The sequence below is a fragment of the Paramisgurnus dabryanus genome, chromosome 16 (genome assembly GCF_030506205.2).
Source record: "Paramisgurnus dabryanus chromosome 16, PD_genome_1.1, whole genome shotgun sequence".
In the NCBI taxonomy this organism is placed as follows: Eukaryota; Metazoa; Chordata; class Actinopteri; order Cypriniformes; family Cobitidae; genus Paramisgurnus; species Paramisgurnus dabryanus.
The window spans coordinates 13,860,176-13,876,969 of NC_133352.1; the positions used below are offsets into that span (position 1 = coordinate 13,860,176).

General features: G+C 37.3%; 1 protein-coding gene across 1 annotated transcript in view; it reads left to right on the plus strand.

Moving 5' to 3' along the window:
* Positions 1-1,933: 1,933 nt before the first annotated feature.
* gfra4b (GDNF family receptor alpha 4b) overlaps positions 1,934-16,794 on the plus strand; it is a 67,052-nt gene continuing 52,191 nt past the window's right edge. The window contains exon 1 of the mRNA XM_065266511.2: positions 1,934-2,316. Coding sequence (XP_065122583.1) covers positions 2,274-2,316 — 43 coding nt within the window. The 5' untranslated portion in view covers positions 1,934-2,273. The remainder of the gene's footprint in view (positions 2,317-16,794) is intronic.

Consider the following 16,794-nt stretch of genomic DNA (forward strand, 5'->3'; position numbering starts at 1 on the left):
TGCGCAATGTGACGTCAGAGTGATGTCTTTTTCATGTATTTTGCACATCTGTGGGACCTCTGTGTTTAAGGGTATAAAGTGAAAAACACATAGTTGTCTCTGCATTTCACCCATCCACTGCAAGTCATGAACACACACAGACACAAATACTAGGCAACTATCACTAACACCGACACACTTCACTTCCTGCCCGCTTTGGGAATCGAACCCGCAACCTCTACACTCTAAAAAAACAAACGGTGCTATATAGCACCAAAACAATTGCTTTGGATCGTAACGATAGAAGAACCATTTTAGTGCCATATAGCACCGGTGAAGAACCAGTGAAGCACCAGTGAAGCACCAGTGAAGCACCAGTGTAGAACCATATAGGGGCCATAAAGCACCACATATGGTTCTACATAGCACTATATGGTTCTACACAGGTGCTTCACTGGTGCTTCACTGGTTCTTCACCGGTGCTATATGGCACTAAAAATGGTTCTTCTATCGTTACGATCCAAAGCAACTGTTTTGGTGCTATATAGCACCGTTTGTTTTTTAGAGTGTAGGTTACAAACAAGTCTCTCTGTCCACTAGGCCATCAATATCTTAAATGGTTGACTATTACATCAGTCTTAACTGGTTGACTATTACATCAGTCTTAACTGACCCTATACACTTCAAACAATAAATGTATAAATTTGTATTTTTTCATGTTAAATTGTTAGTATGGTCATATACTTTTAATAAAACGAACTAATTACAGTTTTTTTAAATTGTCAATTTAGATGAATTTGTATGTAATTCAAGAAAACAGAAAAAATACTGCATAAAAATAATATAGGCTATATCTATGTATTATTCATGTTGATACAACAATGTTGATTATTTGTAAATAAACACATATAGGCCTTATCATGTAATATATACATATAGGGCTGTCATAGACGTCCAAATGACGTCCAAAAAATGACCCATTTCAAGGTCAAATGTTGACCGTAAATATGACGTCCAAGTGGGGTCATGGTTGGACGTCCAAATAGTGGACCTAGTTTGGACGTCGAATAGATATCCAGAATTAGTAATGGACCGACGGACCCAATATAGACATGATATGCACGTCTATCGGACGTCCAGTGTTTAGTGGGTGTCTATGATAAAGTGTCTATATAAGTGTCTATAGGGCCTTATTTATAAAAAGTGTGCACGTGTGATTCATAAAACGAATGTACGTCTCACTTCGAGACATGAAATCTCTAAATCGATGCTCTTTAAACAATGCATGAATGTTTTGAGATATAAAATAGACCTGTCTATGTTTAAACTCTTTTTAAGCAGCAAAAATGGTTTATATTTCCAAAAACCTGCAGCAATCGGACAAGCAAAAGTGCACAGCTTTTATAAATATGGACCTTGCTATGGATTTTTGCATATGCAAACTTGTGGATACACACCGCATGCACGCTTTATACATGAGGCTCCTGTTGTTTCTCACTTCTGTTCCTCTCCTCTCTCTTTTTTGCACTCTCTCTCTCTCTCTCTCTCTCTCTCTCTCTCTCTCTCTCATAATCAATTTGATTCATATCTAAAATGTAGATTACTGAAATTTAGCTGGGTTTTGTAAATAAAAGTGTATTCAATCTCTCTCTCTCTCTCTCTCTCTCTCTCTCTCTCTCTCTCTCTCTCTCTCTCTCTCTCTCTCTCTCTCTCTCGTTGTTTGTGAATATTTGGACTATGAATGGAGCGTTATGGACAGTCAGTGATTTTTGACAGTATTAGTGTGTTTCGTTATTGACTGATATTTCTAAAATGTAGATTATTGTAAATGGTTTTGTAAATAAAGGTGGACCCCCACTCTCTCTCTCCCTCTCTCTCTCTCTCTCTCTCTCACTCACTCACTCACTCACTCTCTCCGCTCAGAGTTTGATCTTCACTCATTGAAATCTGACTCTTCATTCACTCGTGTTCTTACCCTCAGAGAGAGCAAATGTCAATAGGAGCTCGCGGAAGGAAGTAATGGAGCAGACGGATAACTTTTATTAAGAACTGAATTAATTTCGCGGTTTTCCTTAACGTCTCGATTGAGAGCGTGACGCTTTGCGCGGCGCGCGCGGCTGATCTAGACGTTTACTGGACGTTCATGTGATTTTCATCTTTAGTCGTGAACATCATACATTGAAATGTGTCAAACCAACGGTGACATGACGCCTGTTTTCTCTCGGTAACCCCAGAAATATCAAAGAAACACTCGAGGCACATTAGGAATCAGAAATCATCAGAAAAGCGCTGATATGGATCTTATAGGAGTCTACCTGCTTCATCTCACCTTTGCTGGTAGGTTATGTACTCTCTTTAAAATCAACTATATTTTTGCTTTAAAGTTGATGAGTTCATTCTTCATCTTTGATATGCAGTATCAATCAATAGCAGTAGTGACTTCTGGCTTGTTATTGTTTTATACTTTTGAGTAATGGTTTATGAATACATCTGTTTTGCATTATTAGTCACCTAATGACTTGCTTAGATGTGAAAGGTTGCCACCGGGGTTTAACCTAAAACCATAAACGTTTTATAGGATTTGCTTATCTTTTACAATTTTTATTACAAGTTAACAATTTTGCTAATGTTTGGGTCAGTATAAATTAGCAATGCTCAAAAAGAATTAACATGGGTGAATTAATTATACTTTGATCTATAGCCAATGTCTCTGTGTGTGAGCCTGTCCAGACTTAAATCTCATTTCATCTAATTTTGAGATTATAGGAGCATCAAAGTTTGATTTTAATAATTCATTTCAATTTCTGAGATATCGAATCGATATTAAAATGATCAAGGTTATATTTTTACATAATGTTAAATGTAGAAACAGTGAATCACGCACACACACAAAAAAAGACTTCAGATGGGTTTTCACAGACAGACTTGTAGCCTTTCATTGCCTTGAGGAGTAAGCCTGATGAAAATGTAAAGTGTACTGTTACACTAGGCTGTGTGTTAAAAGTACTGTGTCCATTTGATTCATTTAATCGCATAACAGTGTGCACTACTCTTGCTAAATGCAATGCAACATCCATTATATGTGAAGTCTGTACCTTTATATGGGAAGCAGTGTGTCACCGAGCTAACCTCAGTTGATTGAATAGCCTGTATGTTTTAGATGATTGGATTTGGGTAAAGGATGTCTCTCTATTGCTGCTAATATAATTAGATTTTCAGGTCGACTGTCATTTGTGTGTGTGTTATGTATAAATCAGAGGATATATGTATGGCATTATAAACAATGTGCATTTGCACGTTTTGAAAATAAATTCACTGATTAAAGCTTTGAAATATGAAACTGCAAGAAACATGAACTTTGCAACAAGTTGATAAACTATTGTACATAACAACAACATTTCATAGCAATTTGTACGTATTTCACGAGGTGGCTAATTCGTGTGCCCACATATGTACTGTATGCTTTTATAAGATTTACTTTCTCTCTTGGTGTTGGGGACAGGGGCTGGGGTTTCGTTATTGTTTTTTATAATAATTGTATGCATTTGTGTGATTCACTTTCATATGAATTAGCCAGCTTGTAAAATATGTATAATTTTTTGTGAGATCAGGTTGTGCATTAATATGGCATTGAGTCTATTTGTAAAGAAAAGCAGATACAGCTTTTTATTTCTTTTCTGTATGTTTCAGAGTATTATATCATCGTTCCACATAGAGTATCTGTTTAATATTCACTGTCTGGCACAAGCCGTTGCCCATCCATCTTTACATAAAGTAATCAAGTATTTTTAACAGTACAAAATTAGTTTTTAGAATTAGAAACACAGCGAGTTATTGTAATTATCTGAAAGGACGATCAATAAAGATCATTAACTTTATTTAGTTAATGATCACCTATAAAATGGATTTTCCATGAAATGTTCAGAAGAGGATGAAAATCATTATGTAAATGACAACCTTACAGCTGCTTACCTCACTCGATCCAACCATCGTGCTCATAGTGACCTCAGCATTTTCTCTGTAGAACTTCAGTAACTTCTTCAATTAAGGTTTCGAAGTCTTGAACCGAACGAATGATATTAAACATTATAATATTCAAGGCATGAAAAAGTGAGGGAAGTTTAGTAAGTGAGGGAAGGCTGGATAGCTGATGAAGTAGAGGTATTGGTGACCTCATCCAAAAGGGAAGTTTGATTAAATCTAAAAACATTTCCATTAAAGATTACGTAGACAACATGTTATTTCCTTTAGGATAAAGTTTGCCAACGATAATACACAATAATGTCAACTTTTGACGACTAGTCAACCTCAAAGTTTATTGTAAACCTGTCCTAATATGTCTAGTATACAATCCTGATCAATGTCTACATGAATATGAATGAGTCTTTACTTCCAGAAGCCAACTGTTGCACTCTTGTATTCCTCCTCCTCTACCCTGCTCCATTTCCTTTGCTGTCCATATAACATTGGGCTTCAGACAGGAGCCAAACCTATCTACTCTTTATATATTTCATGTAAAAATGATCTGAAGTGAACTATAGGACTAAAAGGCAGGGTGCATGATCTCTGAAAGGCAATGTTGACATTTGAAATCACCTAAACAAACACGCCCCTACCCCAACAGAATCTGGACCTTCTTTTGATAGACCCGCCCCACACATACGTAACATTGTCGGTTAGTAGACACGCCCCTTACTGCTGATTGGCTACAAGTTTGTTTTGGTAGTCAGTCCGACTTCCTTTTCCAAAGTTTTTTAAAAATCATACACCCCACCTTTAATGTAGATTCATTGATAAGGAAAATGAGAAGGAAACTATTTGTCTGTAAGTAGCCAGGGTCATTAATACTCAAAGTGCCCAGAAACTGAGCAACTCTATCGATGTCTATATGGCAAAATCATGATATTGACTGACACTGGAAAGGATGCTGACTATACATTTGGACACTGATGACTTTTCTGGCGACTAAAGGCATTGTGTAATGCCACCACTGGTATTTGTCAACAACATTTGTTAGTTTGATTAAGGTCCCTAAATCTGTCTAGTGATGTGTGTTTATGCTGAAGTATAATTAAATAAATTTAATTTTTGGGTTGGCTTGGGCATTTTTAAGCTAAGCAGCTTAAGAAAATGTGACATGAACATAGTAAGAATCGATTAATTAATTTTTAATCTTTATTCATTGTAAGTTAATGTGCATTGTGGACATTACAACAGTTTCAACTTGAAATGTATTTAAAAATGTAGTGAATGCTGAAATTAAAATGAAGATTAACAAATGCTGTAGAATTGTTTGCTGTTAATGCATGAACTAATGTTAACAAATACAACCTTGATGTAAAGCGCACCACCTGTTTGCATCTGGTGTTAAGATCAGTTTCAGGTTATCTGATCACAAGCGTTAGGCGTGACAGATCGCTGTTTAAACCTTGTATTAACATGCGTCTCCTGTGACCACCTCTTGTGAGGGGCAAGGTCTCTGATTTTGTGATTACATACATCACCTACTATATCATTGTGTCACTACATGCTAATAAAGCACAGTGTTTTTTTTGCACACATAATCATTCTTGTGCATATGTGCCTATGTGCATGTGTCAAATAATCTGTGGCTAACGTTTCGATGGACAATAATTTACTTTTAAAGTGACTTGCAATGTACCATTTAACACCCGTGAAATGTACTGTATGGCATGTTGGTTAGGGAAAATATGTAAATTCTATTGCAAAAGTAAAGAACGTTTAAATATCAAAATAAAAGATTAAAATGTAATGAATAAAGGAAAAAAAACATAAAACAAATCCCTCATTGTTGTAAAGAGTATTTTAAAAAGAGCAGAGGAACACTAAAACTGGTGGCATGCAGTATCTGCCAATACAACACTTTTTCATTGCACTATAAAAAATGATATCATATCAAGATATATTTGTTATGTTACTTTAACTTAAGAAATTAAGTTAAACAATTTAAGCTTGTTTTTCTAAGTTATGTCACAAGTTAAAACTTAAAAAAGTAGGTTAATTGACTTAAGTTGAATAATTAAGTTGTTTAGGTTTCATGCTCACAATATGCATGCATGAACATTTGTGCATTTAAGATTCATGAAACCTAAATCAGTAATATTACTTGCTGTTTGTATATATGGCAACCCATAAACAAACGTTTTAATTATATACATAATGAATATACTGCAATACGAGTTGTATTACCAGGATCCTCCAAATGTTGTTTGAAATCAAAAAAATTTTTTGGAAAAAGGAAATTAGGTTTAAAAAGCAATAATAGCCTAATAGTAAATATTAAAACTTGATTAACATGAAGAGAATAAATATTCCAGTTTCCCAAAATGCATCTTTTCAGTAAAATTCTATTTTTATATAGTATGTTTGTGAAGTTTGTATACCAAAAATGTATATCTACATAGCCATGTAACAGCCATCATGACAAAGTATGTAAATCCAGTTATCTGTTATTATACACAACATTGTATTATATGTATATTCAAATGACAGATTTTCATATTAAGTGTGTTTAGCTGTGGCGCACCACGATGTCCGACAGTCGAATGACATCAACGTACCGCGAGAGCGATTCAAGTAATCATACGGAGGAGTCTGCTTTTAAATCTCGCTGTACTTTGACATCACCAAGTGTTCTGCATAGCGCCAAATGCATTCGAACCTGCACACATTAACATAAATAAACTAAAAAAAGATAATCTTGATGTCCTGGTTTTTGATATAATCCACAATCTGCTTCTAGTTCCCCTTTCAGCATGCTTGTGCTTCTGAAAAGTTTTCATTTCTATATCTACGTTCAAGATGTTAATATACAGTATAGGATCTCAAAGTTAATTCATAGTTATCTTAAATGTGCATTTATAAAAACATTTACATTATTAAGTTACTGTATGATAATGTTAGTTGTCTAATAATTAGCTATTAAAAGAGTGGAAAATGTTTCTCCTTCCATGCATTACGTTAATTAACACTAAATCAGTCCCCCAGCTGTAAATTGTAAGTATGTATGGACAGGTTGATGGCTAATTTCGCTGGTACCTGTGAACAATTAAGGGCTACTACTGTACTACTACTACTACCAGTACTACTACTACTAAATGCTATTGGCTGTTAAAGTCTTGTCTTGCTTATAATAAGCTGAAACGATGATAGCAGCACATAAGCAATCTTTCAGAATGCTCTCAATCACATGTAGATGCATACTGTATGCATTTGTGGTGGTGGTGCTTATGGGGTGTCACTCCGGGACGATTAGTATGGTGAGGGAAAAATAACAGTATACTCATCACAAAAAACTAGACTTTGTACTAAAGCCTGAATTTTGGTGCCCACTAAATCTCTAATTCTCTAACTGGTTTTTGTGTTGTAGTCTTAACGTGTAAAGCGTAATAGGAAATACAGCAAGTGTGGGCTAACGAAACTGCACAGGCAGTCACGGTGCAAATGCTATTGAAAATTGCTATTGAATTTATAATTTAGCAAAGCAAGCTTGAAGCGCAGGTATTGAGCAAGGTTATTTACACGTAAAACACTGAATCATACCATTTGGGAAGAAGGCTGTGCATTGGTACAGGATTTTACTTATGATGATGAGATGAATCACAGGTCTGAATCCTGGATATTTTCGGGCGTCCTATTTACCTAATTATGCATTTCCATAGCAGAAATTATGACCAGGATAAACAATGCATTGATATTATGTAGATGAGAAATGTGCAGGCCAGTTTAATATGACACAATAATGTGACTCAATAAAATACTATAGAACCAAAATCACAGTGTAAGTTTTTTTAACAGGATTGCAAAGAAAATGGTGGTTCAGCATTATATGAATCCATTATGATGGCTTAGAATGAAATGTGTAACTGTATATTGTGTAACGATTCATGTGTAACAGTATATTGGAGGTCTTAAAGTGATAACAGACCAGATAAACATTAAACTAGTGCAGAATCAAACAACAACGGGCACTCACTGTTCTTAACTGAATAACTTTTTAATAAGGATTAATCTATATTTAATTGACACAGTGTAGACTATGCAATATTACTTTACATTTGATTGCTTTCCAATTAATTCAATTCGATTTCTGTACCTGACAGCAGTGGCGAAGCCAGAAATGTTCAAGTGGGTGGGCCTTTATAAAACAGGGTGGGCAAAGCATAGAATATACATAAACTGGGGGCGTGCACAACAAAGTGTTTAAGCCCGTGGCCGACGCATGTTATTTCCCCAATGGAAGCACAGCTTTTTTCAAAACAGCCAGCAGCTGTCCGTTTTTTCCACGCTGTGGTCGAAAAATATTCGACTTTGGGTGAAAAGCTCAGCTCGTCAATGTAAGTTCTCACACGGCCGTCCAATCACAGTGGTCGAAGGGCAGGACAAATATCACAACAACCAACCGACTCACAGCTCAAGTATCACAGCAACCAAAGCGCTTGGCTGAAAAAGCAGCTGGCATTCGGCGTCCTCCTGGCGTTTTCAGCCGCGTTTAAAAGCTTTGGTGTGCACGCTACCTAAGCCAAGTTACCTTAATGCCATGCAGGCAGCACAATGTTTCAAGGGGAAAATTATAAAACAACTTATAAATAACAAACAGTAGCTTGTCTACAATAGATGGGCAAGGGGGGGCTGTGCCTGTTTAATACAGTCTATGGGCAGTGCCCCACCAAATTATTAATCCACCAAATTAAACTTGAAAACACAGAGCTCAATATAAACTGAATTAGTTACGGAATTAGTTTTTACGTTATTTATGTTGCGTGAACGTAGATCCGAACAATGATATGTCATTCCTCGTCAGCAAAATGCATGACGTGAAAGCGTCATAGGCTACGACAGATTCAACAAGTAGTGATTTTACTAAAGAACTAGTTTGAGAGATTGCTACAGTATTTACTGAGAAAATGGCCATCAAACAACATGACGCAATACAAAATTGTTGTCATTTAAGTGTAAATATTCCAACAACAGTAAATCATACAGCCTATGACACGACAGAGTCTGCCCCCCTAAATAGTTGACTGGAGTAATACTCCTGACTTTAAACTTTAAATAATAATGACACCACTATAAACATTAAAAAAATGTCTAAACTCACAGTTACATGTCCTACTGTATTAGTCTGAGACGGGGCGATGTAGAAAGTCTCGATCATAACAAAGTCCAATATCTTTGATCATAATATGTCCCTTAGCGTAAAAAAAGCAGAAATCCATTTCTCAGACGAGCATTTATCATCGATGAGCGTAACGTTATATGTTTTTTATACGATATGTGGTGAAGAACAGTCTTTCAACACAGCATGAAGTCATTATCAAAGTAATAAGTGCTCGTTTCATTTTGTTGACGTTTGAAAAGATGTCCTCAGTAATCCATCATTTCCATGAGTGATGTATAGTCTCTGTATCCAAAAGTAAACAGATAACAGCAGATGTCATCGTGGAAAGGCTGTTAAACTCGATGATTTGCGACTCGCTATTTTTAAATTCAGTTCAATCGCGCGTAGGCGGAACTAACAATGACTGACGAATCATATTCAACGTTTCATGATGACAAGCGTGTGCACCTATAGTGTAAAAGAAAACTGCGAAACTGCCTGAACATGCAAACTTGCACTTATATTTTATATTTTAATTATATTTATAATTTTATTACATAAATGAAATTATAGTGTGATAAGACGTCTGTTCGTAGTACTATTATTTATTTTTGTTAAATTATTTACACATTTGTCTGGAAAATGGCCTTCTGACTGGGTGGGCCACCCAGGCCCACCCATAGCTTCGCCACTGCCTGACAGTACAAAAAAATCACAAACCTGAACAACACTGTTTATTTCATGTTTGTTCTGTTATATTTATTTGTGCTATTGCTCATAATTGGATAATTTGTTCTTGGTTGACCATTTACTTCTTCTTTACAATATAATTTATATTTATATTAGTAATACTAGTAGTTTTTGATGTCATAACCTTATTTATTAAGGTTACATGGGTCAAAAACAATAAAAACAATAATCAGGCCTGTTTTATTTTAGTGCTGTTTTGTGGTGGAGCCAGTAAACATTTTGGCAGGGCAAGTAGAAAAAATCAAGGTTAGTGTTGAGCCCTGTGTGTGTTATTGCTTTTCCAAACAATGACATTTAATGCTTGCTGATATGGGCTAACATTAAAGGAGGTACATGAGTCATGTCTGGAATTCAGAAAATCGTATAGACTCAAAATGAGATGGAGGTGGTGCTATCCTATCTTTGCAGCTGACTTGTTGCCTCGCTGCCTTATGAGGCAATGACTTCGGAGCCATGAAGGCAGCTTTGGGAAATGCATTCGGACAGACTTCATATAGGCAGCATAATGGAATTTAGTTTGAAATATAAACAGAGAGCACCTTTGTGATAACTAATCTCATATTTGAAAACCAGTGTTGGGGAAAGTTACTTTTAAAAGTAATGCATTACAATATTAAGTTACTCCCCAAAAAAGTAACTAATTGCGTTACTTAGTTACTTTTCATGGAAAGTAATGCTTACGTTACTTTTAAGTTACTTTTGCGTTACTTTTTCTTATTTGGCTGAGGCTTGATCTCTTATAGGCCTTGCAAGTGTTTTTTATGATCACAAAAATGTAAAGCTCTGGCCTGCCATCCCCGTTTCTGACTCAAACTGTTCCCGCTCAGGCACACAGAGTGCGTAATTCTACGTTAATATGTTCAGTTTAATTCAGTACATTATTTTATTTTTAAATTAAAATTAATTAAACTGAAAAGTAACTCGCATTACTTTTTTAAAAAAGTAACTCAAATATTAATGTGTACATTTATAAAGTAATGGGTTAGTTTACTCGTTACTTGAGAAAATTAATATTATTAAGTAATGCGTTACTTGTAATGCGTTACCCCCAACACTGTTGAAAACTGCAATACTAATTTCTTGCTAGAAATTGAATTCAAAGGTGTAAAAAGTGAAAATATAACTTTATTTACACTAAATTTGTGCTCCAGCCGCTTACTTGGCCTCCATTTATTTTTTTGAACTCGACCAGGGTCGGCCAATCACATTCCCTGTCATGCCCATGCACTTTGGGACAGGACAATAAAAGTATCTCTGGAGTAGGGCTGAACGATACATCGAATTTTCATCGTCATCGCGATATGAACTCAGACGATGAACATATCGCAACAGACAGCCTTGACGCGATGAATGAAGGGAAAACGGTAAGCGCATGTAATAAACGTTTGACCTATCATGTTTAGTCCTGAAGACATGCCCTGCGTCCCAAACTGCATACTTCCATACTATATACAGTAGTAGGCGAAAAGCACTACTTCTCGTACTCTTTGCATACTATATAGTATGCAAGTAGGCAGTTTGGGACGCACGGATGGTTTGCGCGTTCATGCTATTAGGCCAATCAGGGGAACCCCCAAGTCAGCTATGCTCAGATTGATTTTTGAGGTGTCAGTTGCGACGCTGTGCCTGTTAGCAAAACCGATGGCGAGGAAGGAGAGAAGAGTGAGGAAAATGTGTTGTCAGACGAAGACCTTGTGGTGAAAAGGAACAGCACTTCAGCTATATCATGGAATTATTTTGGATTTAGGAGAGATGATGCCACAAACACAGGTACTGTGGAAGCTGTGATTCACATATTGCGTCTATTGCGCGCTCAAGTTCATTATTTCAAATGTATGTGCGCTCTGGAAGCGCCGCGGTCGCGACTCGCACGCGGTGCGACGCGCTCGTTATTTCCAGGTATTTCAAAAACATTTAAACTTTTCAGAATGACACAAGCGCACCGTGCAGGTCATGTGACAATTACCTACGTGTCTAGCGTTTTCCACGCGTTTTTAGGCGCGACATGTGAATGGCCCCTAAAACATGAAAAAATATAAAATATTTATCGCAACTCACATCGTCATTGCAACATTAAACAATGTCATCGCACATCGCAAATTTTCCTCACATCGTGCAGCCCTACTCTGGAAACAGAACTTAAACGTAAAATTGGATTTGAACGCGCCTTTATGTATTTTAGGCCATGTCCAAAATGGTACACTCCAGACTTGTGGACTTCCTTAGAGTCCACACTTTGATGACATCATGTAGTGCAGACCTTAGGGACCCTTGATGGGAGTCAACGAGGGCAGATCGGAGTTGTGTTTTGGGACACTGCCTTATAGCATTATGGTGGCAACTTTTGTACAGAATTTTTTTTCCAGAGAACGTTCAAATGTATAACCTTATTACACATCTATATATAATATAGATCTATGTTAAAAGTATAAAAATGTAATATCGGCAGTATCAATACTAATGTCCCACCTTACATTTTTCATAAAACAGATGACAGATTATATTGTTTGCACTGCATCATAAGCCATCAGAGTCACATAACTCTCTGTATACTCCATAAAGTGCTGAATATATATCACACAGCCAGCTAATATGCGTGTATTTACAATAGTCAGAACTCGTGATCTCTAAACAAATGCAATCTGTACAATCAACACTATTTTATTACGTATCTCATTTCATTACAGTCAATCATGCTTTTCATTGTTAAGCTTTTCACTTCTGCTTGCCGATGGCCAAATAGCCAATTGATTGTGGCAGCTATCAGACTGAAATAAATCATTTTCTTTCAAGTTTCTTTGCTTAAATGGGCACCACCAGGTCATTTTTTCTCGTTGACTTTAGTGTTCAAAGCCACAGAGGTAGAATGGTTCATAATGTTGCGGTCTCTTCTCTTATATTCAGGGCCTTTAAAACGGTTCTAATGTTTAATTATAGATGAGCCGCAGTTACGCGTTTCTCTGTCATTTATCTGATGTCAGTCGGTTTGATGGCTTTGACCTTTTATGCTGACATTGTTCAATTTTTCACATTATCATCTGCCTACAATATTAAATGGTAATAGCGTCAAACTGTACATAATAAAGGGAGTCAAGACAGACCCATAGTTAAGAACTGTAAGGTACTCTGGTTAGGATTAATCTTAGTGGCAGCAGGTCATTTAAAATGTCTGCTGAGCATGGAAATTAGCCCGCAGCTTGAAACTCTGTGTGTATTGGGATATTTGCTTTGGAATAAAAGGTTAGATCACTTTCCCCACCAGTCTTGTTAGGAAATTCAGGAGGGGGCCTCGGGGTTAGATGACTACGGTGTCCTCTAAGGGCCAAACAGAGGCTCATTAGATGAGTGATTGTTGACAGTTACCTCGTTGTAGGGTGATCGACAGAGAGGGCGTTCTCCTGGCCAACATTTGTGATGGCTGTGTATGCATGGGGCTGCAATTACTACTAGTTCTCACCATTAAGACAATATACAGATAAGAAATTGACATGCAGCCACATTGTCAGTTTACCTGAACCTGTAGATTGAGATGAAGTCATTGTGGTTGTGATACTGAAGACATGCGAACTGCTTAAGCAGACCTTGACTACATTTTGGAAGCTCAGCCATTGTACTCTTTAAAGGGCACATACTATGCAAAAGATGGTTGGACATAAATGTGTATTGACAGTGTGTGAACACAACAACCCTACAAAAAATCCACCCTCTCGTTCTTTTTTAATTCCATTTAAACCAAAACAGTCTCATTAGACATGCTGTGTTGATTCACTGTAAATGTGACATCACACCTATAAAGCCCCTCCCACTGCCACTAACTGACAGGGAATTTAAGGCGCACTCACTTGAGGGTTTACCAAACCAAACCATGTCCTAGCGCGATTGTCCCCCCGCCTACTTCCCCCCTTCTTTTTGAAGAAAGCAGGAAGTAAAGCGCTCTCTTAACACTGGAGCTTATTGTAATGTTAAATCTGTTTTTTTTTTATGCGGAGTTGTTTGATGATTTCCAATCACACTGCACGTTCGGCGCCTGAGCCCAAGTAAACCGCACCCTAGCCCAAGTCTGCAAGCCGGCCAGGGCGTGATGAACCAAACCGCACCCGGGCGCAGAGTGATCGCATTAGTCGAACCAGGCTTTGGGGGTCAAGCGCACCCGGTGTGTGAGTGCACCCTTACCCAAATGTGTTTGTTAGCACGCTGTAGCACTAATGTGGCTGAAGATACTATTGTCTCAGACTGTATTCACAGGAATCAAATCTTTTTTTATCAAAAGCGATCACTGTCTGTTGCTAAGAGAGTGAGGAGCTGTAAAGGTACAGACCCGAAAACAGCGCATTTTTGCATTTTGGACATGTTATAACAAATGATCTGTGGAGTATTTTGAGCTAAAACACATGAGACTTATATTACATCTTGTAAAAATAAAATGCAGAAACAAAATGAAAGAGATTATGATAGCGAACATGATTAAGTTTGACAATGTGGCATTATACTCATGAGAACAAAGCAAATTTAATTTGGATAGACAAACAGCTCAGGTTTAACTTTTGCTCATTTTTGAAGGACATGTAAATGTAACCCATTTATGTGTCGTGGTTACAGATAGAGGTCACTTTAGTTGGTTGAAAGTGTAAGTACCAGTTTAGGTTGAACAAACAGCCATAAGTTGAGTACATAAGATGGGGAACACAAACAGGCTCGTATATTTTCTTCAGTTCCATAGCGGGATCTCTGGGTTTCTACAATGTTTCTTCTGCCAAATCGAGGCAAGGTCCCTACTGACTGCAACAATGGTGCGGTGGTCTTATAAAGATTTGTGTTGCTTTGAAGATTTTCTTTACAATAATTGTAGCTAGGAGTGCATGGACGGGGTTTCTCTGTTGGCCATTAACCAGAAGTAAAACTTCTTGAATCCTGGGGGAAATATTCTCTTAAATTAGATATGAGGTCAACTCCCAGTCGATTTTCGGTAAGGGGTCTCAGAGTTTAAAAGTCTTCGCATGTTTTTGTGTGTTTGTAACAGTGGGATACACCTGTTCTTTCCTGCTAGAGCTTCTCATGAAGAGCTGTTGACTTACAAGCTTCCCTGGAGACATCCACCTGCATCGACTCCACCACGATCTTCAGCACATAGAATTTTTTTTAGGAGCAAATTTTTCTTACCTGTCACACTTCAACAGATGAAATGAATCAATGCACCTGGAAATATGTACAGCTGCATGACATTCATACAAAAGAAGCAACTTGAATTCACTGACCTGTTGCAGAAACTGAATCTTTTAAACTAACTACATACAATTTAAGCAAGCATTGAATCTGCTGAAATAATGCTGCAGAGGTTGTATTAAATTAATGAATTATCATTCTGTTTAGCACAAAATAACACAAAACTTTCAACAAGTGTAATTGATTTTTATTGAATTTTACTCTCCAAAAAATAAAACCATAGCACAGACAGAATCAAAGAGAGAGAGATGGATTGTGGGGTGAGGCATAAGGAGGATGTCACTGTTGAACAGCGAAGGATTCGGTTGTCTGATCTCATTGTACTTACAACACAATGTTTATGACAGTGAATGGGCTTCTGGTCCTAAACAACTCTTATGCGCACGCTATAGACGGTTTCATCGGATGCATGTGCGGTGATGCGATACGCATCTGGTCTGAACTTCCGGTTTCAGTTTTTTAAAATGGTCTGAGTTGCTAAATTAAACTCAAATACCTTGTCGAAAATAACAAATGTTTTGGTTTCCTAGGTAATCATGTTGTTTATTTTGCTTGTTATAAAAATAAAGTAGCTGCTTTGTTGTTATGTATTCTTAGCGGAGTTTAACCGAAGTTACTTGTGACCACGAAAGCCGCTCGTTTATGTTGTTACTGCTGAAACCGTCTATAGGTGTGTTTCAACTCGAAAGCTGTGACTTTCGAAGGACATATTTTAAGACAGATTGCATCACAGCGACTTAATCCTAGTTAGGCTTTCCTCATTCGAAGGCTGCTCAAAATGAAGCCTCAAAAAACGTCCTTATTTCTCCGCGCTGTTAAGGATAGAACGAATGGATCCTTATGGGCTATTCCGGGATTCATTCCATGCCTGTAACGGCTGAACATAGTGGTTGGATATTTTAAAATAAACAATTAAAACCTTTGTTAAATAAATGTGTGTATTTAGCAGAAAAAAGTTATGTTTTGTATTAATATTATTCTGTGTATGTTGCGCATATTTCTAAGATTGATTCATAATAATTTACTGTTGGTTAGTTTAATCTACAAACGTGTCAAATTTCTCAAATAAAAAAATAAAATTAAGATTTTTCTTGTTTCATATGTATTATAATAAGGCTGACAGGCGTGGTGGGCGCGTGCGAGCAGGTGACGCAAATTATGGATCCTTCGAATGCTAGACCGTCTCATTTCAGATCTCTTTGTGGACTTTGGCGGCTGCGACCTTTGAAGACCGAGTGCTCGCCTTCTGAGGTTGCGTCCTTAGAAGGCTGCAGTCTTCGAATTGGGACACCGTATGCATGCAGTCAGTTTTGGTGCTCGAATTTGATTGGACAAGAGGTGTTTCAAAAGTGCTGCTGCTCTGGGACTCTTTTCCTATTTGTATCACTGCGCCTCAGTAAACAATATTACAGCAAAGTTATTGATTTTCTTAGCGGATGTGTCATGGGAAATCTCTCTCTCTCTCTCTCTCTCTCTCTCTCTCTCTCTCTCTCTCTCTACTCAAATATTTTTTCAGAAATAGCCCAAGTCCTACCAATGTTTCAGAGTTAGTAACAAAGGAACGAGCTATTCTTTTCAGCTACTGTAACAACAGCAGGCGCAAGAAAGTAGTTCAAAACAGTGTGGTCCGGTGACTTATTTTTCGAGGGTGCACGATGCGAAGTTCGTCACAACATGTAGGTAGCCCGTCATGTGTGGTTTGTCATTTCAAAATATGTGTT